This window comes from Garra rufa, chromosome 21 (genome assembly GCF_049309525.1).
Source record: "Garra rufa chromosome 21, GarRuf1.0, whole genome shotgun sequence".
NCBI lineage: Eukaryota > Metazoa > Chordata > Actinopteri > Cypriniformes > Cyprinidae > Garra > Garra rufa.
In genome coordinates this window covers 38,345,471-38,369,994 of record NC_133381.1, presented here as the reverse complement: position 1 = coordinate 38,369,994, position 24,524 = coordinate 38,345,471, and the positions used below count along the sequence as shown (strand labels likewise).

At 32.2% G+C, this 24,524-nt stretch overlaps 1 protein-coding gene across 5 annotated transcripts in view; it reads right to left on the bottom strand.

Moving 5' to 3' along the window:
- eml1 (EMAP like 1) overlaps positions 1-24,524 on the bottom strand; it is an 85,843-nt gene that overhangs the window by 24,366 nt on the left and 36,953 nt on the right. For 3 of the 5 annotated variants that reach the window (XM_073826730.1, XM_073826727.1, XM_073826728.1), the window contains exons 2-6: positions 17,315-17,497; positions 11,259-11,385; positions 4,398-4,532; positions 4,246-4,274; positions 1,786-1,812 (exon numbers count right to left, since the gene is read on the bottom strand). In XM_073826730.1, the coding sequence (XP_073682831.1) occupies positions 1,786-1,812; positions 4,246-4,274; positions 4,398-4,532; positions 11,259-11,385; positions 17,315-17,497 (501 nt within the window). Of the gene's footprint in view, positions 1-1,785; positions 1,813-4,245; positions 4,275-4,397; positions 4,533-11,258; positions 11,386-17,001; positions 17,059-17,314; positions 17,498-24,524 lie in introns of all 5 variants that reach the window. The other 2 variants (XM_073826731.1, XM_073826729.1) reach the window with 2 other exon arrangements.

Genomic DNA, 24,524 nt, shown 5'->3' with positions numbered 1-24,524 from the left:
ATATGATTCTTACTGCAGAAACAACTATAATAAAAAGGAGTAAGAAATCATTTAAGACCCAATAAAATCAAAGTTTGGTGGCAAAAATTATTTAAAAGTCGTTTAAAACACAGACGCCAATTCTTAGAAATGCATTTTTTGTATTTTTAACATTTATATGATTTAAAAAAAAATGGTTACATTTAATGACTCTACAACATCAAGTTACAAATATGAACAGTAATAAATGAAATAAATAAAAGCTATAATTTTCTTACAATGTATATGTGTTTATACACCAGCATTATTTTAGTGTAAATTAGATACTATTATAGTTTTTATTATATATATATATATATATATATATATATATATATATATATATATATATATATATATATATATAATAAAATTAATATAAACGTTTTAAAAACTGTTAAATTACTATAGATACCTAAAATACACACACACACACACACACACACACACATATATATATATATATACACACACACACACACACACACACACACACACACACACATATATATATATATATATATATATATATATATATATATATATAATATATATATATATATATATAAACACACACTCACACACACATATATATATATATATATATATATATATATATATATATATATATATATATATATATATATATATTAATGTGTCTATAATAATTTAACAGCTTTTTAGTTAATATTAATTTTCAGTTATTGTAAATGAGATACTATTATAGTTATTTTAATATTTTGAGTTTTCTGTTTTCATTTTAATTCTAGTTTGTTTTATGTATTTATTTATTTATTATTGTTGTATGTAAATTTATTATATATTATATTACATTTTCATTTAATTTACTGTATTAAAACAACTAAACAGTACTAAAATGAAAACTGAAATAAAATTAATATAAACATAAAAAAATGTTATATACATTTATGTACATATTATGTTAGTGTAAATTACTATTATAATTTTTATTAATATTTTGAGGTTTGTTTTCATTTAAATTCTATTTTAAGCTTTATTTTTTTATTGTTTTGTTGCGTGTTTTTGCCATATATATATATATATATATATATATATTATTATTTTTTTTTTTTTTTAAATGTGTCTATAACAATTTAAGGTTTTAATATTTATATAATGTTTATTTTATTAAAGTTTTAATACGTTTAACTGAATGAAAATATATTTATATGTATATATTTTCTTTAGTTAATGTTTAGTTTATTTCAGGTTATTTCAAGGTTATTTTTTATTTATGCTTTTAGTTTTAGCTTTAAGTTACCTTACTAACCCTGTTTTGTTTTGGTTTTTTTTAACAATGAATAATTCATAAATGTCTTTTTTTTTTTTTGAGGCGAACATCATTTCTTTGTTGACTTTTCACACCCAGCTCTAACCTTGCCTTGTCATATAAAGGTCAAATTACCTGATATTTTAGGTGATTTATTAACTTTGTCTCACAGTCATGGGAGTCTGCAGGAGTCCCCTCTATGATGTTATTTCCTGTTATATCAAATATGTCCCAAATATAAAAACGTGTAAAAAAAAAACAAAAACAAATCTGTTTAATAGTTTATTGAATGGGCTTTGTACAGTATCTGGCAGTCCATAAATAACGATTCTCAACTCTACCAGCTGTCTTTGCATTTTTAAGCAAGGAGTCATAATTGCCCTCAATCTGTAATTGTTGACTTTCCTCTGGCTTCGGGAATCAAGTTTAGTTCACAGAGCTGCTCACGCAAGGGGCAGTTGACAAACAGTGCCTACCTTTGCAGTGCGTCACACGTCGCATCCCTTTGTGAACGTACAGAGACAAAGACATTCATGTAAGACAGCTGATGGAAAGACAGATCCCTGTTCATAAGATCCCAGCTCGCCATGTCTGGGTAATTACTCTACAAGCTCCTCCGGGAAAGCCGTTTCATTCGCCAAGTGCTCTATTTGACAAATCTCCATTTGGTGTGCTGTATATTTAACATCTGAAATTGGCCTCAATTAATCAGACTTTGGGCACTGTTAAATGCAGTAACTGGGTCACAGATACAGTAAGGAACATGCAAATGTCGCCTTCAGGCAGAACAGCTTGCTTTCTTCCGCCTCATATGGCTGCACACACTGAACGCTCTGCTTTTACACTGACACCAAATCAAATTTGTTCTGACGTTCCCAAGAACTGCTGCTGAATTCCTTTGTATCTCTTTCAAAAAACGAGCTGCACAGCTTCTGACCAGAACTGATGCACAATGACTATTACTGCCTGTTGGACCTTGAACATTTCAAGCTTTTTTTCATTTTGAAAGACCTTGTTCTCTGCACTGAGAGACCAATTAACATAACTCTCCTTATATACAGTTGAAGTTGAAGTTTACACACACCCTGCAGAATCTGCAAAATCCTAAAATAAGAGGGATCAAACAAAATGCATGTTATTTTTTATTTAGCACTTATAAATAAGATGTTTCACATTAAAGATGTGTCCACAAGAGAAAATAATAGTATAATTTAAAAAAATGACCCTGTTCAAAAGTTTGCATACACTTGATTCTTAATACTGTGTTGTTACCTTAATAATTCACAGCTGTTTTTTATTTTTTTTTATTTGGTGATAGATTTGTTCATGAGTCCATTGTTTGTCCTGAACAGTTAAACTGCCTGCTGTTTTTCAGAAAAATCCTTCAGGTCCCACAGATTCTTTGCTTTTTCAGCATTTTTGTGTATTTGAACCCTTTCCAACAATGACTCTATGATTTTGAGATCTATCTTTTCTCACTGAGGACAACTGAGGGACTCATAGGCAACTATTACAGAAGGTTCAAACACTTACTGATGCTTCAGAAAGAATCACAATTCATTAAGAGCCAGGAGTGAAAACTTTTGAAAATCGAAGATCAGGGTAAATGTAACTTATTTTGTCTTCTGGGAAACATGTCAGTATCTTTTGTAGCTTCTAAAGGGCAGTACTAAATGAAAAAAAATATGATATTTAGGCAAAATAAGAAAAATGTACACATCTTCATTCTGTTCAAAAGTTTTCACCCCCAGCTCTTAATGCATTGTGTTTCCTTCTGGAGCATCAGTGAGTGTTTGCACCTTCTGAAATAGTTGCATATGAGTCCCTCAGTTGTCCTCAGTGTGAAAAGATGGATCTCAAAATCATACAGTCATTAGTGGAAAGGGTTCAAATACACAAAAATGCTGAAAAACCAAATAATTTGTGGGACCTGAAGGATTTTTCTGAAGAACAGCGGGCAGTTTAACTGTTCAGGACAAACAAGGGACTCATAAACAACTATCACTAAACAACAACAAAAAACAGCTGTGGATCATTCAGAATCAAGTGTATGTAAACTTTTGAACGAGGTCATTTTTATAAATTCAACTATCATTTTCTCTTTTGGACTATAGGAAACATCCTTCATGTTAAATATCTCATTCAGATCAGCACTAAATAAAAAAAGACATGCATTTTGTATGATCCCTCTTATTTTGTTAAAATAATTACCATTTTGCAGATTCTGCAAGGTGTATGTAAACTTTTGACTTCAACTGTAATAGTAAATATTAACTATCATTATTTTCTACTACCAGAATTTATTTGCTTTGTGACCAAATGCATAAAACTTAAAGTTTAAACAGAATATAAGAAAATTAAATAAACACAAAAATGAAAAGAGATGATGTGTTACTGACAAAAGCATAGCAGGTAATTAAATGGTGAAATTAACTGAAACAATGATTGTACAGTACAATATACAGTAGACCGATATACAGTGAGCCAAGACTGGAGATCACAAGCAAAAAACTCTAAAATTATGTCAGTGACATTGCTGTCTATACAGGGTCAGAAAGCTCTCAGATTTCATCAAAAACATCTTAATTTGTGTTTTAAAAGTGAATGAAGGTCTTTGGTTTGGAATGACATAAGGATAATTTATGACAGAATTTTCATTTCGGGGTGACCTCTTTAAATCTCTTTAATTTACCACAGTCCCATTGTTACATCTGTCCACCCTCTAATTGAGCTGCACTGCTGCTAAACAAAAGGATGTCTGGGTGGTCAGCCATTTATTTTGAGGACATGTATTTGGCACGAGTTAGCAGAGTCTGTACTTTCTGGAAAGTCTGGTCAAAATGAACAATGACAGTATATTCATTGCTTGTGACTAATCCAGTCTTGGTTCAGAGACACATACTTTATCACATGGGGACAGGACACCTGACTCTTACCTGCACTGAAAACAGGCTCCCTCTGTTTGCTGCAGGGGGTGAGAAAGAGAGAAAGTCATACAAATGTGCTCATGTAACTTGTGAGTGTATTAATGGTCTTATTCAATCAATCGCATGGGCATAAAAGCATATATACATATTCATTTACATACTTTTCTGTGGCTTTCTTGCCACTGGAGTTACTCCCTGTGGAACCGGCGCGTGTGCGATTGCTTTTGGAGTCCACACCGCTGTCTTTCCTGTTGTTGGGGCCGACTTGCTCGGATGAACTTGTTCTCTTCACAGTGCTATGAAAAAAGGGCAAGATATTAATATCATTAAATGTCTTGACTTTCAAAGTATTCATTTCCATTTAACATAAATTATGTTTCTTTATTCGACTTCATTCTCAAAACATTTATGTTCTTTATTCTCAAAATATTTCGACTTTATTCTCGAAATATTTTGACTTTATTCTCATAATTTCGACTTTATTCTCAAAATCTTTCTACTTTATTCTCGAAATACTTAGACTTTATTCTCGTTATTTCTACTTTATTCTCGAAATATTTTGACTTCATTCTCATAATTTCGACTTTATTTTAACTTCGATTTTATTCTTGAAATTTCAATTTTATTCTCAAAATATTTAGACTTTATTCTTGTAAATTTGACTTTATTCCCGTAATTTCAACTTCATTCTTGAAATTACTACTTTATTCTCGAAATATTTGACTTTATTCTCATAATTTTGACTTTATTCTCAAAATCTTTCTACTTTATTCTCGAAATATTTTGACTTCATTCTCATAATTTCGACTTTATTTTAACTTCGATTTTATTCTCAAAGTATTTCAATTTTATTCTTGAAATTTAAATTTTATTCTCAAAATATGTAGACTTTATTCTTGTCATTTCGACTTTATTCCCGTGATTTCAACTTCATTCTTGAAATTACGACTTTATTCTCAAAATATTTTTTATTCTCGAAATTTCAACTTTATTCTCAAAATATTTCAACTTTATTCTCAAAATTTAAAATTGATTCTAGAAATATGTAGACTTTATTCTTGTCATTTCGACTTTATTCCCGTGATTTCAACTTCATTCTTGAAATTACGACTTTATTCTCAAAATATTTTTTATTCTCGAAATTTCAACTTTATTCTCAAAATATTTCAACTTTATTCTCAAAATTTAAAATTGATTCTAGAAATATGTAGACTTTATTCTTGTAATTTCCATTTTATTCTCGTAATTTCAACTTTATTCTCAAAATTTAAATTTTATTCTCAAAATATTTAACTTAATTCTCAAAACTTCAACTTAATTCTCAAAATATTTAACTTTATTCTCGTAATTTCGACTTTATTCTCAAAATATTTAACTTAATTCTCAAAACTTCAATTTCATTCTCAAAATATTTGACTTTATTCTCGTAATTTCAACTTTATTCTCAAAATATTTTAACTTTATTCTTAAAATATTTCAACTTTATTCTGTAATTTCGACTTTATTCTCTAAACATTTAGACTTTATTCTTGTAATTTAAATTTTATTCTCAAAATTTCAACTTTATTCTCAAAATTTCAACTTTATTTTCGAAATGTTAAGACTTTATTCTCGTAAATTCAATGCTATTCTCAAAATATTTAGACTTCATTCTTAAATTTTTGACTTCATTCTCAAAGTATTTTGACTTTATTCTCAAAACATTTAGACTTTATTTTCAAAATTTCAACTTAATTCTCAAAATATTTAGACTTTATTCTCGAAACATTTTGACTTTATTCTCAAAAGATTTCGACTTAATTCTCAAAATTTCGACTTTATTTTCAAAATATTTCGACTATTCTCATAATTTCAACTTTTTTCCCTAAAAGATTTCAACTTTATTTTCAAAACTTCGACTTTATTCTCAAAACTTCGACTTTATTCTTGAAATATTTTGAATTTATTCTCGTAATTTCTACTTTATTCTCAAAATTTCAATTTTATTCTCAAAATATTTAATTTTATTCTCGAAACTTTCATCTTTATTCTCAAAATATTTAACTTAATTCTCAAAACTTCAACTTTATTCTCAAAATATTTAACTTTATTCTCAAAATATTTAACTTTATTCTCAAAACACTTAGACTTTATTCTCCTAATTTCAACTTTATTCTCAAAATATTTTAACTTTATTCTTAAAATATTTCAACTTTATTCTGTAATTTCGACTTTATTCTCTAAACATTTAGACTTTATTCTTGTAATTTAAATTTTATTCTCAAAAATTTCAACTTTATTCTCAAAATGTCAACTTTATTTTCGAAATGTTTAGACTTTATTCTCGTAAATTCAATGCTATTCTCGAAATATTTAGACTTCATTCTTAAAGTTTTGACTTCATTCTCAAAGTATTTCGACTTTATTCTCAAAACATTTAGACTTTATTTTCAAAATTTCAACTTAATTCTCAAAATATTTAGACTTTATTCTCGAAACATTTTGACTTTATTCTCAAAAGATTTCGACTTAATTCTCAAAATTTCGACTTTATTTTCAAAATATTTCGACTATTCTCATAATTTCAACTTTTTTCCCTAAAAGATTTCAACTTTATTTTCAAAACTTCGACTTTATTCTCAAAACTTCGACTTTATTCTTGAAATATTTTGAATTTATTCTCGTAATTTCTACTTTATTCTCAAAATTTCAATTTTATTCTCAAAATATTTAATTTTATTCTCGAAACTTTCATCTTTATTCTCAAAATATTTAACTTAATTCTCAAAACTTCAACTTTATTCTCAAAATATTTAACTTTATTCTCAAAATATTTAACTTTATTCTCAAAACACTTAGACTTTATTCTCCTAATTTCAACTTTATTCTCAAAATATTTTAACTTTATTCTTAAAATATTTCAACTTTATTCTGTAATTTCGACTTTATTCTCTAAACATTTAGACTTTATTCTTGTAATTTAAATTTTATTCTCAAAAATTTCAACTTTATTCTCAAAATGTCAACTTTATTTTCGAAATGTTTAGACTTTATTCTCGTAAATTCAATGCTATTCTCGAAATATTTAGACTTCATTCTTAAAGTTTTGACTTCATTCTCAAAGTATTTCGACTTTATTCTCAAAACATTTAGACTTTATTTTCAAAATTTCAACTTAATTCTCAAAATATTTAGACTTTATTCTCAAAACATTTTGACTTTATTCTCAAGAGATTTCGACTTAATTCTCAAAATTTCGACTTTATTTTCAAAATATTTCGACTATTCTCGTAATTTCAACTTTTTTCCTAAAAGATTTCAACTTTATTCTCAAAACTTTGACTTTATTCTCAAAACTTCGACATTATTCTTGAAATATTTTGAATTTATTCTTGTAATTTCTACTTTATTCTTGAAATATTTTGACCTTATTCTCATAATTTCGACTTTAAAACACTGTCATATAATACCCAGGGTTCCCTTAAAAAAAAACATTAAAACTGACGTATGTATGTACGTATATAGTTTAAAAGAATTGAGTGACAAAACATTTGTGTATTTGTGTTAGCTTGCATCTGTCTCCAAATATAAATTAACTTTCATGAAGCCAAATTTTTCATACCATAGTCTGAACCTCAAACAGGAAGCATAAATGTAAACATTCACACAGAAAAAAAGGAAATGGCAATGTAGAGATAATACTGCTGACAGCCAATTATAACAGACACTCAGCACCGGCCTTCCCCAAAGAAACAACCATTACATATTCCAGAAGAAATGTGTTTTATGTGGGTTTTTTTTCTCTGTGACATGTTCATTCCCTGATTTGCTGTGTCTTTGTCCACTAGAAAGGGGTGAATTGAGACTGGGTGCCCTTTAAAACTTGTCAACAAAAGAAAAGACCCCATCAGCAGTCCACTGGTTGCCAGGCTCAAGTCTAATCCAGACTGCAGGGCTAAAGTTCATTTGGCCCAGCCACTGGCGGATGGTGTTATCCCGTGTTAAATAGGCATGCTTTGTGAGGCTTTTTGTCAATAATAGCAATTCAGGCATACAAGCAAGCGGGTTTAGAGTTAGTCTATAAACTGCACAGGGCTCTCGCTTCAAGGCAATGATGGGAAATGAAGCTTTACAGGCTGCAATGAAAGAGTCCCTGACGAGAAGCTAAAAAACAAATGTCCAAGCTAAAGAGTGCCCAGTTTTACAAGAATCAAAGCAAAGCTTATCTCCCATTGCAGTGGTCCTTCCTGTGGGATCCCCAAACAGCATCCACAGAGTATGGATGAACCAAATAATGGTTTAAAAACAGATCCTTAAAGCATTTTAACCTAGAAATATTAGTTGCCCACAGCACTTTTAAAGGACTGCAGATCCTGAAGGCAAAGAACTCTCACCTGTAAGGTGGCCTTAGAAGAAACCTGGGCAGATGGGACAGACTAGAACTAGAACACGTAACAGACAGGATAAGGGGAAGGGGACAGAGAGATTTCACAGGATGACAAATACAGACAGACAGTTGACACTCACAAACAAAGACACTTAGGGGAAAGCAGGGGTTGTCGGCTGGGTTTGTGTCTCGTAATCATAAACCTCTGTTTATTCATTCATTTGCCTGCATGATGTGGCCATTTATTAAACAAAGACATGGTGTTTCGCAGCTGGAGGGTTCATGAGAGTGACTGTTTTTTCTCATTGCAATTTTGATTTTCATAGAAAATAGAACTGCAGAAGCATTTTAACCAATTAAATATGATTACATCAGTATCAGTTTATGGATTCTAGAAAGAAAAATGATCTCATTATCATTCATGGAGTCCCGGTGTCATTCTAAAAACATTACATTGAAGAAAAACAATGTTATTTCTAATCTGAAAAATATGTCAGTAAGAGATACACAATGCTTCAAAAGTTGAGTCAGTAAGACTTTTTTGAACAAAATTGATATTTTTATTCAGCAGTGATGTATTAAATTGATCCAAAGTGACAATAAGCTTTAATGCTTATTCTTACAAGTGATGTTACATTTCAAATAAATACTGTTCTTTTGAACATTCCATTTCTGAAGCATTTAGGAAAATGTATAACCTTTTTTAAAAAAAGCTTTTAAAAAACAGCATTTCAGAATGATTTCTGAAGGATCATGTGACACTGAAGATTTCCTTTGTCATCACAGAATTAAATTACATTTTAAAATAGAAAACAGCTATTTAAAATATTAATATTATTTACTATTAATTTTCACTTTTTAAAAAAATAAATGCACTCTTGGTGAGCGTAAAAGCATTTCTTTCAAAAACATTAAAAACTTAACGACCTAACTTGCAACTTAATTTCTTGTAACAATTTCTCACAATTAGGATTTTATAAGCAAAATATGAAGTCACATTAGGTAGTTTACTTGCTACCTAATTCAAAAGGCTTATTCTTGGTCATCTAAAACCTTAGCGTACTGCATTGCTTCCTGCGTCACAGTTGACTTTTATTCAGCAACGATCCAAAATGACAATAATAACGCAATATTTTTTCAACAGATTTTTTTTTTTAATTTTAAATAAATGCTTCTTTTGAACTTTCTATTAATTACAGATTAATTTGGGAAAATGTATCACCTTTAAAAAAAAAAGTATAAAAAACAGCATATTGGCATGATTCCTGAAGGATCATGTCACACTGAAGACTGCTCAAAATTCAGCTTTGTCATCACAGGAATAAACTACATTTTAAAATATCTGAAAATAGAAAACAGCTGTTTAAGAATCATAATAATATTTCACAATATTTTACAAATTTCACTTGTTTGTTTTATAAAATTAATGCACTCTTGGTAAGCATAAAAGATTTCTTTCAAAAACATTAAAATCTTAACAGCCCAACTTAATTTCTTGTAATTGCAACTTGATTTTCCACAATTAAGATTTTATACGCAAAATATAAAATCACATTAGGTAGTTTGTTTGCTACCTAATTCAAAAGGCTTACGTCACAGCTGACTTTTATTCAGCAATGATGCATTAAATTGATCCAAAATGACAATAGAAACTTTAATATTCTTACAAGATAATTTTTTTTTTTTTTTTTTTTACAAATAAATTCTGTTCTTTCGAACCTTCTATTAATGACAGAATAATTTGGGAAAATGTATTACCTTTTAAAAAAAGTATAAAAAAAGCATAATTTCTGAAGGATCATGTGACACTGAAGACTATATATATATAGATATATATATATATTTCCAATTTTCTAATTTTTTAAATAAAATAAATGCACTCTTGGTGAGCATAAGAGATTTCTTTCAAAAACATTACAATTTTAATGACCTAACTTAACTTGCAACTTAATTTCTTGTAATCGCAACTTGATTTCTCACCATTAAGATTTTATATGCAAAATATGAAGTCACATTAGGTTGTTTATTTGCTACCAAATTCAAAAGGCTTATTCTCGGTCATCTAAAATGTTGATTTGCTGCATTGCTTCCTACGTCACAGCTGACTCACTTGAGAACCTGTCTTTTAGGTTCAGCATTGCTTATCATGAACTGATAAAGACGTAAGCTGACCTTTATAAGACAAAACCTTGCACTGTTATCTTGTGTATTTTTATGCACTGGATAGATATCTATTATACTGAAAGATGATTCAGCACAGCACAGAATGCACATAATTTTATCTCCACACCAACGTGAATTAACTGAGAATGATTTCTGAAACTTTTGAACAGGGTCATTTTTATACATTTATATTTATATACTATTTTCTCTTGTGGACTATATGTAAACGTCTTTTACGTCAAATGTATTATTCAAGTCAGTACTAAATAAATAAACAAGAATTTTGTATGATCCATCTTATTTTGGTAAAAAATTATTCTGCAAGGTGTATGTAAACTTTTGACTTCGACTGTATATTGTAAAATTAGCTCCAGATATTAAACATGTTTTATATCCTCAGACTGGATGAAATAAAAGTCTGAAGCTTAAAAACAATCATTGTGGCCATCATACGTTATGCAATTTTTTGTGAAGTTAGCTTTTAGTCTCTTACCTTTTGGTTGCTGGTGAGTTGTCCTTCTTGGAGCTGGAGGGGGATGGCAGTGTGCTGCCTTTCCTAGGCAGGACAGTACCGTTATTGACCGTGGGTCTCAGGGGCAGCGCTGCAATCATCGGTCTAGCTGGAAGACGGAAGGACACATGGGCATAATTAAACAGAGCACTGGAATCAGACATTTATTTAGTTGTTTCTATTCTTTTTACACACTAGCCACACTTATGTCAAGCTTCACAATCTCAAAGGCTCCATTAAATAACTTTTTTCGTGTTTTGATGCAACTCTGGGAGGTACATATAGGGACTTGTTACATCATAGTCAAGAACAATCATTTGATACTTTAGTTGAATTAGTTTAATGTGGTTTAATTCTAGAGATCATCTGATTGGACCAAAATCTGTGTAGTCCAAGATGAGTCATTAATATTCATTGTCCAAAAGGAGAAATATAGCACACTTTCCAAAAATTTCTGTATGATTTTGAGATCCATCTTTTCACACTGAGGACAACTGAGGAACTCATATGCAACTATTACAGAAGGTTCAAATGCTCACTGATGCTCCAGAAGGAAAAACAGGGGTTAAAAACTTTTGAATGCAAAGTGGATGTGTGCATTTTTCTTATTTTGCCTTAATATCATATTTTTTTCCATTTAGTCCTGCCCTTCAGAAGCAGAAGATACTTACAATTTTCCCCAGAAAACAAAATAAGTTAAATTTACCCTGATCTTTGAATTCAAAAAGTTTTCAGCCCCCTGCATTGTGTTTCCTTTTCGAGCTTCAGTGAGCGTTTGAACCCTTTTGTAATAGTCGCATATGAATCCCTCAGTTGTCCTCAGTGTAAAAAGATGGATCTCAAGTCTCAAGTCATTGTTGGAAAGGGTTCAAACACACAAAAAATGTTGAAAAACCAAATAATTTGTGGGACTTGAAAAAAATTTCTGAAGAACAGCACTCAGTTTAACTGTTCAGGACGAACAAGGGACTCAGAAACAACTATCACAAAAAAAAGCTGTGGATCATTCAGGTAAGAACACAGTATTAAGAGTCAAGTGTATGTAAACTTTTGAACAAGGTCATTTTTATAACAACAATTTATGTCTTTTATGTAAAATATCTTATTCAGGTCAGTATTAAATAAAAAATAACATGCATTTTGTATGATCCCTCTTATTTTGGTAAAATAATTAAGATTTTGCCGATTCTGCAAGGTGTGTGTAAACTTTTGACCTCAACTGTATTTGTAGATAATATTTTTTAAGATTCTTTAATAAATAGAAAGCTCAAAAGAACAGCATTTATTTAAAATAGAAATATGTAACATTATACACTCCTTTAATGTTACTTTTATCAATATAATGCATCTATGCTGAATAAAAAAGAACCCAATCCTATGAACTGTAGTGTTTATGTTTAATGCATCACACAGTAAACATTTCCATATGTCAAATTCAATCAAGAGGAAGAACTGGAACAGAACAGTGACCACAGAAATCCAGAAAAGGTTTTCTTTGCTTCCTGAGACTGTCCAGCAATAGGTTAAACCATGAATGGACTCCATTAAAATGCAATTGTGGTTCACAGAAGTTTAGGATGGTGAATATCCCTTTGTGCAATTCAAGTACTTAATAGTGCATCCACACCTGCAGTCTAACTGCTGATGGGAATGATTTTTGCGAGCCTTTATTTACATTACCCAATGCGTCTGCATTATTAAATATTCATCACAGCAGAGCTGCTTGAATGCCTTATGAATGTGTAGGACAGAAATAAAGTTGAAAAAAATCAAATAAAGAACGAGGCAAAAGCGCAAGTGAGAAATAGCAGAGGATTTTTTTGTTTCAAAGAGATCAGCCTGCACAGAGCGTCAAGGATTATGCAGAAGCAAAGCATGACTCATCTTGCACACACTTCAAACAGACAGAGGAACGGATGAAGTGAACACGAGCTAGCCGAAATACAGCGAAATAAACATTTCTTTATTGGTTTGAGGGGTCTTGGACCCTAGGCTGACATTTGGTAGCACAAATGTATGCAGTCTGGCTAATTAAGGCCTGACATCAAAGCAGCAAGTGTGTTTCAAACCTTTGAGACGGTAAAGAAATGTGACTCTAATGACCCACTTTATCCTACAGTTCAAAGGATTATGTGGATTTAGCAAAGCTTTGTGAAACAATCACCAAAAATCTAGATATTTAAGGTGACAGGCCACTTTCAGTGTCCAAAAATGAACCTCATTCTTGAGATTTTTCAAGGTCTCTCATTATTGAGAGATATTACATTATAAATGTGGTAGCTTGTTAGTCTAGCATTAAACCTAATTAGGACCAGAGTGTTTGTTAAGCACACTAACAAGCATCTTACAGTGTTAATCTCACCAAACTCAAAATAACCAGACATATGTGAGACAAAATGTGAGACAAAACTATGCCCCACATGCTGGGATGAAATTAGGGATGCACAATATATCAATGATCATAAAAGTATGTTTTGTTGAATGCTGTCTTTTAAAAAAACACTTAAATTATAATATTAAAAAATGTAAACCATAATCATTATATTGGTTACCAGTAGGGGTGTAACGGTACACAGAATTCAACTTCGATACCACATAGTGGTGTCACAGTTCGGTATGTCTTCGATACAGCAAAAAGAAAGAAATGCCAGAGAAATTTCCAAATTTTTACACATTTTTTATTTATTAAAACTAACATCATAAAGTATTCTCTTTTTTCACTTTGAGCAATGCAGTGTGCATCTCAGATCAGCGGCAGGAGTTGGATTTCATTTGTCACTTGAGAAAGACAAGAAGTTGTCTAAAGAAGTTTATACGATTCTTTAGGGTCTTAATGAAACATCTATAATATACTTTGGTTAAAAATTTTCAATAGTAGTGTAATAAAACACCCTTTTACCTTGTCAAAATCAGCTCTGCAAAAAATCAACTCATTTTATTGCATGGTCCCTTTAAATGCAAATAAGCTCTGCTCGCCCCGCCCCTCTCTGATGTGGGATTATGAGCCGTAATGTTTACTTTAGCCGCATTTAGCCGCATTTAACTGCATTTAGCGGCAAAACTTGCCAACAAGCACATTATTAAGAAAGGCTGTTTGCAAAGATGCATAAAAACGTAATGATTCGCACGAACACAGGCGCATATGTAGATCGGGATCGGTGCTTTCCTTTTTAAAAAGGAAAGTAACGTTATCCTCTGCATCTTCAGCGGCTCAAATGTCGGGAGTAAATGACGACTGCTATGTTCATTACTACATCCAACAACAGAACACCTCAATCGCTCAATTAGAGACATTCTTGTCTTCCCCTGCACCTGAGTCACACAATGGTGATCGGACTGTTTCAGCTCGGTGAAGGCGGGTCTAAGGTAAGACGCTCATGTCAATTATCGTGGGAGCTAAATTTTCAGTGTTTTATATTTAAACTTTGTGTGAGTTGTTTCTTATTTTATATTAGGCCTATATCATGGTGTATTTGTATTCATTTTGTTAATAAAGTAAACATTCTATGCTTAATATAAGTGAGTTAGGCCGTGTTCACACTTGACGTCCTTTTCCAAACGGCCAGCGTCTGTTTTACATTCTAATCCTATGGAGTAAACCGTCTTTTCAAAAAAGCCCTAGCGCTTTTTTTAAACGCCACCGCTGGCGTCTTTTTTTGCAGCTCAGAGCGTCTTTTTAAGTTGAAAAAAGTTGAACTTTTTTGAAGAAAACGCCCTACGTCAAGCGCTTTTTTGACAGCTGACCAATGACAAGCGAGTAGCGGGACCTATCATTTCCATAACAACAAAAACAACAAGAAAAATAATGGAGAAGTTGCCGGTAGATAAACTTATGGTACTAGTTTCGGAGCACAAGGAGTTGTATGATATGAGTAAACAACTCTATCATAATATACATCACAAAGCGGCTCTTTCTCGACATTTCTTCACCACACAGCACTACGCTACTGTTGCAGCTGTTGTTATAGCAACAAAAGACGCACTCGGCTGCTTTTTGTAACAGAACGCTGCCAGCTTTTTTTTTTTTACTAAAAAAACGCCCTAGTCAACTTTTTCTTGTCAAAAAAGACGCCAAGTGTGAACACGGCCTTATACTATTTTGTTGTTGTCAATTCAATCAATTGACACTGAAATGCTGCTAAGTGAAAGTAAAAAGCGCACAGACATTTACAAGTTATTTAAAAGTGAATAAAAGCAAAGAAATTAGGAAAAAATCTCAAACTCAAATGTAACAGGATTAGTCCAACGAATCAAATAGTTCAAAAAGCCTCATACCAAAGTGTTGAATATGAAAGTGTGTATCGTTACACCCCTAGTTATCAGTAATTAAACAATTTGAAAAAATGTTTAATATAAGATTAACTAAAATAGAGTAGATTAAGCATTAACCTCTCTACAGGAATCCTGTTACATAACTCGTGAGTTATGCAAGTGATGCTGAACTTTTAATAACAAACAGAGTCACTAAAAAACCTTATTTAATTTTAAAATACATATAAAATACACTATATTAGCAAAGTATTGGGGCACCACCGTCTAATAGGTTTGACGACTTCAGTAATATCCATGAGTATAAATCTTTAAGCATATAAAATCGTTTAAGCATATAATGATATTCAAGAGAATTGTGTGCCTCTAATTTTATAGCAACAGTTTGGATAGGACCCTCTATTTTAACATGGCAATGCCTCTGTGTATAAGGCAAGGTTAAAAAAGAAATGATTGATTCAGTCAGTGTGGAAAAACTTGACTGGTCTGCAGAAAACCAAGTCCTAATCTCAGGTTAACACCTCTGGTGTGACTTTAAACGCAGATCTTGAGGCAAAAACTCATCATCAAACACCAATGACTTGTACATATGAGTACAGTCATTTTTGACACAATTTCTAAAAACTGTTGCAACAGAGATGGAAATACAATTTTTAAATATGTGAATTGTCTCCATCTTTGTTCCCACTGTTTCAGAAGTTTCTTTTTATGTTCTAAAGAAGGGGGTGTCCCAAAATGTTGGTCCACAGTTTATGTACAAGTCTGGTGATTTGGTGATGCGTTTTAAGTCACACCAGAAATGTTCAACTGGGATTAGGTATTTGCTTTCTGCAGACCAGTCAATTTTTTCCACACTGACTGAATCAATCATTTCTTTTTGAACCTTGCCTTATACACAGAGGTATTGTCATGTTAGAATAGAAAAGGGTCCAAACTATTGCTATAAAATTAGAAGCATACAATTTCCTAAAATACAATTATATGCTTAAACATTAAGATTTGTGCTTAGTAAATTGCTAAAGTAGTCAAACCTGTTCATTAGAAGGGGTGTCCCGATACTTTTGGCAATACAACAGCATGAAAATAAACCAGCGCTGTGTTAAACATGTTTAATGCCTTTAACTGGAAAAATGGATTGCCTGCGTTAACGCTAATTTTGACAGCACTAAAATAAACTTTAGATTGAAGATTAGATTGAAATATTAGAATGCAAAGCAAATACCAAATCTAATTAACATTGAAAATGGAACCTACTGATCATGGATTAGAAATATCAGCCAACATTTCTATATCAGTGCATCCCTAAGTGACATGTAACTCATACGAACCTCAGTTCTCAGTGCTCATGCATTCCTGATGCATGGTGCAGAACACATTTCCAGTGAAGTGACTAAGCTGTGCTTTTTGTTATTAGTGAGTAACTCCTGACAAGTGAGACACAAGCCCCACTGCCTACCTGTCTTCCCAACACCGCTGTCAGAGCAGGGTGAGTCTGTCCTCCTCACTGCTGCTTCTAAACACGCTCACAGTATGAGAGAACAATATGAAAGCAGAGAAGAATGGAAATAAATAGCAATAGGAGAGAAAACTGCTGCTGGAGCGTGGATGGGATGGAGATGAAAATAAGAAATGGCACACAGGTGGCTCTGTAGAGATTTGTTTTTCAGCGAGGCTCAAATAAAAAGATTCTTAGAGATAGAATGCAAGCTGAAATAAATAAACAGCGCTATCTGGAAAGCAGATGAGGTGGCAGAGGGTCCGTGTGGTACCTTTGGTTGGTCCTTTCCTGCTGAGCATGGCCTGCTGCTCCTCTGAGACGTTCAGTCTCCTCACTACGTCAGCCAGCGCCGACTTGAGCAGCTGAATCTCGTCCTCCTGCATCTGAACCCGCTGCTCAAGAGAGGCGATGCGGTCCGTCACCTCCATACTGCTCGTCGCCGAGGCACTGTCATCTATAATGCAGAAAAAAACCTTAAGTTTATGGAAAACTAATGCTGCAAAACTCATAACTCGGCCTAAACTACGAGTCAAAACTTTCTGGACAGTAAGATTTAAAAATTTTTAATTAAAAATTTTACACTTTTAATGTTTTTTTTTTTTTAAAGATGTTCCTTCTGCTCACCAAGCCTGCATTTATTTGATTCAAAGTACAGCAAAAACAGTAAAATTGTGAAATATTTGTACTATTTAAAATAACTGTTTTCTATTTGAATGCATTTGAATATGTAATTTATTCCTGTGATCAAACCTACATTTTCAGCATCATTACGCCAGTGTCCAGTGTCCAATGCTCCTTCAGAAATCATTCTAATATTTTGATTTGCTGCTCAAAATATATTTATTATTATTATTATGTTGAAAACAGTTGAGTTAAATTTTTTCAGGTTTCTTTGATGAATAGAAAGTTAAGAAGAACAGCATTTATCTGAAATATAAATCTTTTAAAACATTATAAATATCTTTATCATCACTTTTGATCACTTTAAAAAAATCCTTGCTAAATAAAAGTATTAATTTCTAGAATTTCTAATAAATAAATAAAATTATACTGACTCCAAGCTTTTGAACAGTATAGTGTAAAAAGCTTTTTATTTCAGATAAATGCTGATCTTTGGATCTTTCTATTCATCAAAGAATCCTGAAAAAAATTACTCAACTATTTTAAACATTGATAATATTAATAATAAAAAATGTTTTTATTGAACATCAAATCAGCATATTAAAATGATTTCTGAAGGATCATGTGACACTGAAGACTGGCGTAATGTTGCTGAAAATGTAGCTTTGATCACAGGAATAAATTACATTTGAAAATATATTAAAATAGAAAACAGCTATTTTAAATAGTAAAAATATTTCACAATTTTACTGTTTTTGCTGTATTAGGCTTGGTGAGCAGAAGACTTAATTAGTATTACCATTGTTAAGAATAGGGTTCCTCAAAGGATTCACCATGGGTGCCTCAAAAACCATTATTGAAGGTTTTTCAAGTTTCATAGCTTAAAACATCCTCTTCATTATAAACAAAGCATTTATTGAATCAAGCTCCAAAATGGCTTGTTTGGATCTGAGGTGCAAGCTGATATCACCTGGGCACAAACATTTGCATAAACCCTGCCTCCAGAGCAAGGCATCAACGAATAGTCATCTTCTTACCATAGGCCCCGCCCACTGGCGTTCAGTAGCTTAACAAATGATCACTTAATCACACTGAATGTGAGTGTTGCATTGCATTAAAAGCAAAAATAAATCACAATCACTGCCGCTATCTTGTCTACACTGGATACAGTATACAGATGCGTATTCGCTTTCTGACACAGTCCACGTGCTTGAGTCTGTTTTCATTTCACTGTGAAAGAATGTTTGTTTTGATGCGTTTGGTTTAAACAGCTTTTTCGCGTCTTTGTACAGATATCAGAAGAATCCCAGAGTAAGGAACAAGTGGGTAGTTTATTTTTAATGGCATCCTGAATCGTGTCTGAGAATTTTGTTTTGTAAATGAGGCACAGTATTGTATTGAGAGTTCACAAAGAAACATTTGTTGAAAGACAAAGCGGTACTAGATCTGACTGCAGCTGCATCACAAACGGCAAGTAAATTATTTCATAGTGCTTTGTCTGGAAATGACACTTACATGCAATAGTGAGGGGTTGCTGATACTGCTTCCTATTAAATAACAGTGGCCGATTACTGAGAAGCCTTAAAGGACAGAGGGTCCGAATGAGGGTTTAAAATAATAATCTTCTACATATTGTGCAAAAAACTTTATTGACATTATAAGTAAATCTCAAGAAACATATTAAAATAATTTAAAAAAAATCCATGTTATGACCTCTTTAAATGATAATGATTAATATACGAGTGATTCTACAATTGCAGGTACATTTGGTGTCCAAAGTCATTATTTTTCCTGCTTTGTATAGTTGCATTTCTAATTATTTAAATTTTTTTATTCATTGTCATGGATTACATCATGTTACAGGCCAATATACAAAAATCATGATTTTCAGCTACATAAGATTTTTTTTATAGAAAATATTAGTTTGTTGTGTCCTGTAACATCCATGACAATTAGTAAAAAAAATTATTAAAATAATTAAAAATATAAAATTAAAATATAAAAAAATATAAATAATTAAAATATAAATAATAAAAATCAAAAAATTAAAACATAAAAAATATAAAAATTAAAATATAAAAAATTAAAATATAAAAATTAAAATATAAAAAATATAATTAAAAATATGAACCCATATGAATAATTTAATAAATTAATACTGATTAATGAAATATTACAGATTTGTCTAAATGTGAAAAAATATTTCTATTTTTATTTTTACCAACCATTAAAATAATGTTAGATGTATACATGTAAAATGAAACTGAAATGAAACATAAAACTATTGCTGTTAATTGCAGTAATTCTCATGATTTCCAAGTACACTGTAAAAAAAAAAATCATTTTATTGGTAAAATCATACAGCAAAAACTTCTTAAGTAGTTTGCCTTACTATATAGGGTGAAAATTTTGCCTGTAATAAATCTAATGTACCTTTACAGTAAATTAATGTTATATTTATGTTTTTGGTTCAGTCATCAGTGAAAAACTGTAAATAGACACATTTGATGACAAGTAATAATGTGTCTTCTTAGAGTTTGTTATCAGTTATGTACATTAGGGGTTTTTAGGTTACACCTTTTGTTGTATAATTATTGTTTATTTCATTTTTTAGTGCCATGTTTATGATGGTTTTGAATATGTGTGTGCATGACACTGTGCACTCTTTCTATATATTAGTATAAGTCACAAAACAGCATATTATAAAGGTAGAAAACAGATTTTAGTACTTCAGCAGGTTAGTGTATTAACATTATATCAGTTAATGAAATATAAAATATACCATATTTATTATGCAATTATATTTTTCAGCTGCCAGGTTTTTACCATATATTTTTGATACTGCAGTCTTAGAAATCTGAATAAAAAAGTAAATGTCAAATTCAGTAAAAAGGTTCTCAAATGGCATCAGGCTAATTTAAACCATTATTTATAAAAGTCTGAATGTCAAAGAAAAGCTAAAAATAATCCCTGACAAACATTCCACTTAATAACCCAGTCCATTCTAGTTTATTCCCACCCGAGGTGACCGTCAAATTCAAGCCAAAAGCCTCATCCAGCAGAGTGCTGTTGAAAGAGTCAGCGAGGGGATGGCCTAACATGTCCCTCTTCATCACATGTAAACACGCTGATGGTTTTCGCGGCCCCCTCCCCTAACAGCTGCTGACCCGAGAAACCCTGTTACTCCTTCTTTCACTCAAACACTCAACCCACACACATATTAGAAAAGAGCAGTTAACTGTTTGCTGGGTGATTAGACGGCTTTGTAAAATCAGTGGTATGAAACATTAATGAAAACTAGTGCTTTCAACCCTTCCCTGAGAATAACGTCTTCATTAATTATACACTGAGAGGAAGCAGCTGGTAATTAAAGCAATAAAAAAAAAAACATGGTTAAAACATGGCCCTGCATTTTTAATAAGATTTATGAGGAAGCCATTCAATTAGCTGGGTGTGTCATTTAAGACTACATCTGTTGGGATCTTATCATTGCACATTATTAAGTTTGCTTGAGAAAGTGGCCAAAGCTGGTCAGGCTGGACCTGCTAAAAAAACAACCCAGACTAAACCAGCTATTTTCAGCTTAAACCAGCTAAGACTAGACAACCAGCCTTTTTTTTCCCATCGAATCAACTTGTTTTAGCTGGTTGACTGTTTTTTGACTGTTTTTTGGTCTTAGCTGGGTTTTTAGCTATTTTTTTTTTTTATTAAACTGTTGGGTTTAGCTGGTTGTAAGCTGTTTTTAATAAAACATCAGCTGGTTTACTTTTTTTTTAGCTGGACTTTTTCATTCATGTTTGCAATGTCTTAAATCATGTAAAAAACATGCTAGCAACATGCTATAAATGCTAGAAAATGCTAATAATGCAAGAAACTTGTTAACAACCCTGCTGAAAAAACAGCATTAACCAGCATTAACCAGCAACATGACCAGCATAAACCAGCAAAGGACCAGCACATACCAGCTAAAACCAGCATCCCAGCACCAAAATATACCTAACCAGCATATGTTGGTTTTTTCAGCAGGGAACATGTTAAAAACATACTAATTGCAATTTAAAAATGCTAGCAATATGTTGTAACGTTAGCAACAAGCTAATCATGCTGTAACATGCTAGAAACATGTTAACAATACTAGAAACATGTTAATTACATGCTAACAACGTGTTAGGAACATGTTAATTGCATTTAAAACATGGTAGCAACAGGTTTCAGGTTAGATTGGTATCACAAAATATGTAAACAGCTGGTTTACATGGCCCTTTGCTGATTTATGCTGGCCATTTGCTGGTCCTTTGCTGGTTTCCCTGGTGAAAAAACCAGCTAAAACCAGCCTAGGCTGGTTGGCTGGTTTTAGCTGGTCAACCAGCCTGGTTTTAGCTGGTCATAGCTGGGAGGCAGGCTGGTTTTAGAGGGGTTTTGGCCATTTTTCCAGCCTGGCCAGGCTGGGAGACCAGCTAAAACCAGCCATTTCCAGCTTAAACCAGCTAAGACCAGCCAACCAGCCTAGGCTGGTTTTAGCTGGTTTTTTCAGCAGGGTTATGCATGACAAACTCAAGAAAAAGTAAGAATTGCAAGATGAAAACTCGCCACTTAAGAAAAGTCTGAATTCTTAGTTTATATCTCGCATTTCAGAAGTGTAAGATTAAAAAGTCGCAATTAATTTTTTTCCTGTGTTGAAAACAATCTACCACAATGAACAAGCAGAAATGAGCAATGGTACATTTATAAGTTAACATGAATCTAGATTAATAGTTTTTCTTTGTTAGTTTCCTAATGTCTAATGCATAACTAATGACAACAAACTGAACCCCACCGTAAAGTGTTCCCAGTGTTTGACTAATGACAATTTACACTAAAAAGTCTCCATTTAAAATATGAATTCATAGTGAGCGTGACCTGAATTCTAAAAAATGCCAACTATGAGTCCTATCAGCTTGAAAAATTGGCAGATGGGAAGCTTCAGGCAAAATAAAATATGGATAGTTTTGAAAGTGAAATTCAGATAAGTACCTTCCACCACAAACATTCAATCACTCAATGTTTCCTTACCCCAGCTGAGCTGTATAATTATACACTGACACACACACATCAACTGAGCGCATTTAATGGCCTCCAGCCATTCCACTTAAAATTCAGTTGCTCGCCCTGCAAAAACGATCATAGTCATTAATGTTCAGCGGTGATTAATCGTCTCCTGAAGATAAGCCTCTTTATGCAACACTATTTCACCTAGTTAGGATATTCAGATAACCCTTAGATACTCACCTGTATGGACCGCCACGCCTCAGCCCTGTGTGTTAAGAAAACCACTATCCCAACATTCAAAAGGTTTCTGCTGCTGGATCACTGAAGCTAAGCATTATGAACAAAAGAACACACTCTCAATTCATCCACAAGACAACCCTAATAAAAAATGACTACTAATAATTAGAGCCGCAAATCATGCTGTTTGCATAGAAATTGCCTCTTTGATGGATGAAATTAATCATTGATTGAAGCCTTCCCATGGATTCATCTTTTCAAAAGCTCCATAGGGAGATTATTCTGTCTTTTCTCCCAGTTTTCAAGCGTTCTGAAGCCGCTGGTGGCATAATGCTAATAACCAGCACAATGAATGCCTGTCACATCTGCTCAATAGCCTGAAAGAGCTTCCCGTTCATTTGACAAATGCACAAAACACAACCGCACCTGAACGGTCAGCGATAGAGCATGCAAACACACGCTTAAACACATACTTAATTATATTGCTTCTAAAACACTAATGCTCTCCATTGAACTTCTCAGCTACGCATGACTGCAGGTGAGCATCAGGGAGCGTGTGCTTCGACCACATTAAAAACCATTAGCGGGAATATATCAGTGCGGCATGAACGGACACAAATTGCAATTGTTCGCTGTGTTAAAACAGAGGGATTGGCAGCCGTCCATATCTTCTAATGTGTTTCAGAAATCAAATGAACTGCTCAGACTGAGGATGCACTTCCCTTGCTATTGTCTTTCTCTCTATCTCTGTCTTTCTCCCACTTCCCCTGAATTCAATCTCGTTCTGGTTCGTGATTGGATGTCAGCCCATTTCTAGATTCATGTTCTGCTGGAAATTACTGTTTGTTAGATAGCGCATCGCTATCCTAACCAGATCTTCTCACTTCTGTTAGTTAACTTCCCAACACTGAATTGCTCTTTCATACTGTAAGTATTATCTCCTGATTAGACAGAAGACTCGCACTAAAAAACTGAACAGTTAAAAACAGAGAACAGTTTATGCATTACAAGTAATGTGAGTTTTGTAATTAATAACTAGTAATTTACAAGAAAATATCTGAGTTACTTTTTCAAACAAGTAACGCCAGTTTTCCCCCCATTTATTGATTGAAAGCTCTCCTGTCCTCATGCTGACAGAATTCAGGAGGAGTAAGATGTTACTATAGTTCAAGAAAAAATGTGAACATGCATTAATTCATTTCACTCACTCACTCACAAAAAAAAAAAATGGATTCAGTATTCCTCAAAATGAATAAAAACAGTGAAATGAATAATAAGCAAAATAATAATAATAATAATAATAAGCAAAAATTACTCAAGATAATCTAACATTTGTTTTTCTTTCTTTTTTTATTGCTGAAAAGTGTTGAACTTTCTTCTTCTGAATTTTACTGTACAGACGTGTATTTACTTTTCCTTTAGCCTGACACTTTTGGTGTTAAAGGGCTTTCACATTTCACAAAAATAGAGCTTTTTATATTAAAAACAAACGATTTGAAAGATTTTAAAAAGTAATGCAGAAGTAACATAATGCATTACTTTACATAAAAAGTAACTAAGTAACATAATTAGTTACTTTTGTAAGTTGTGGGAGT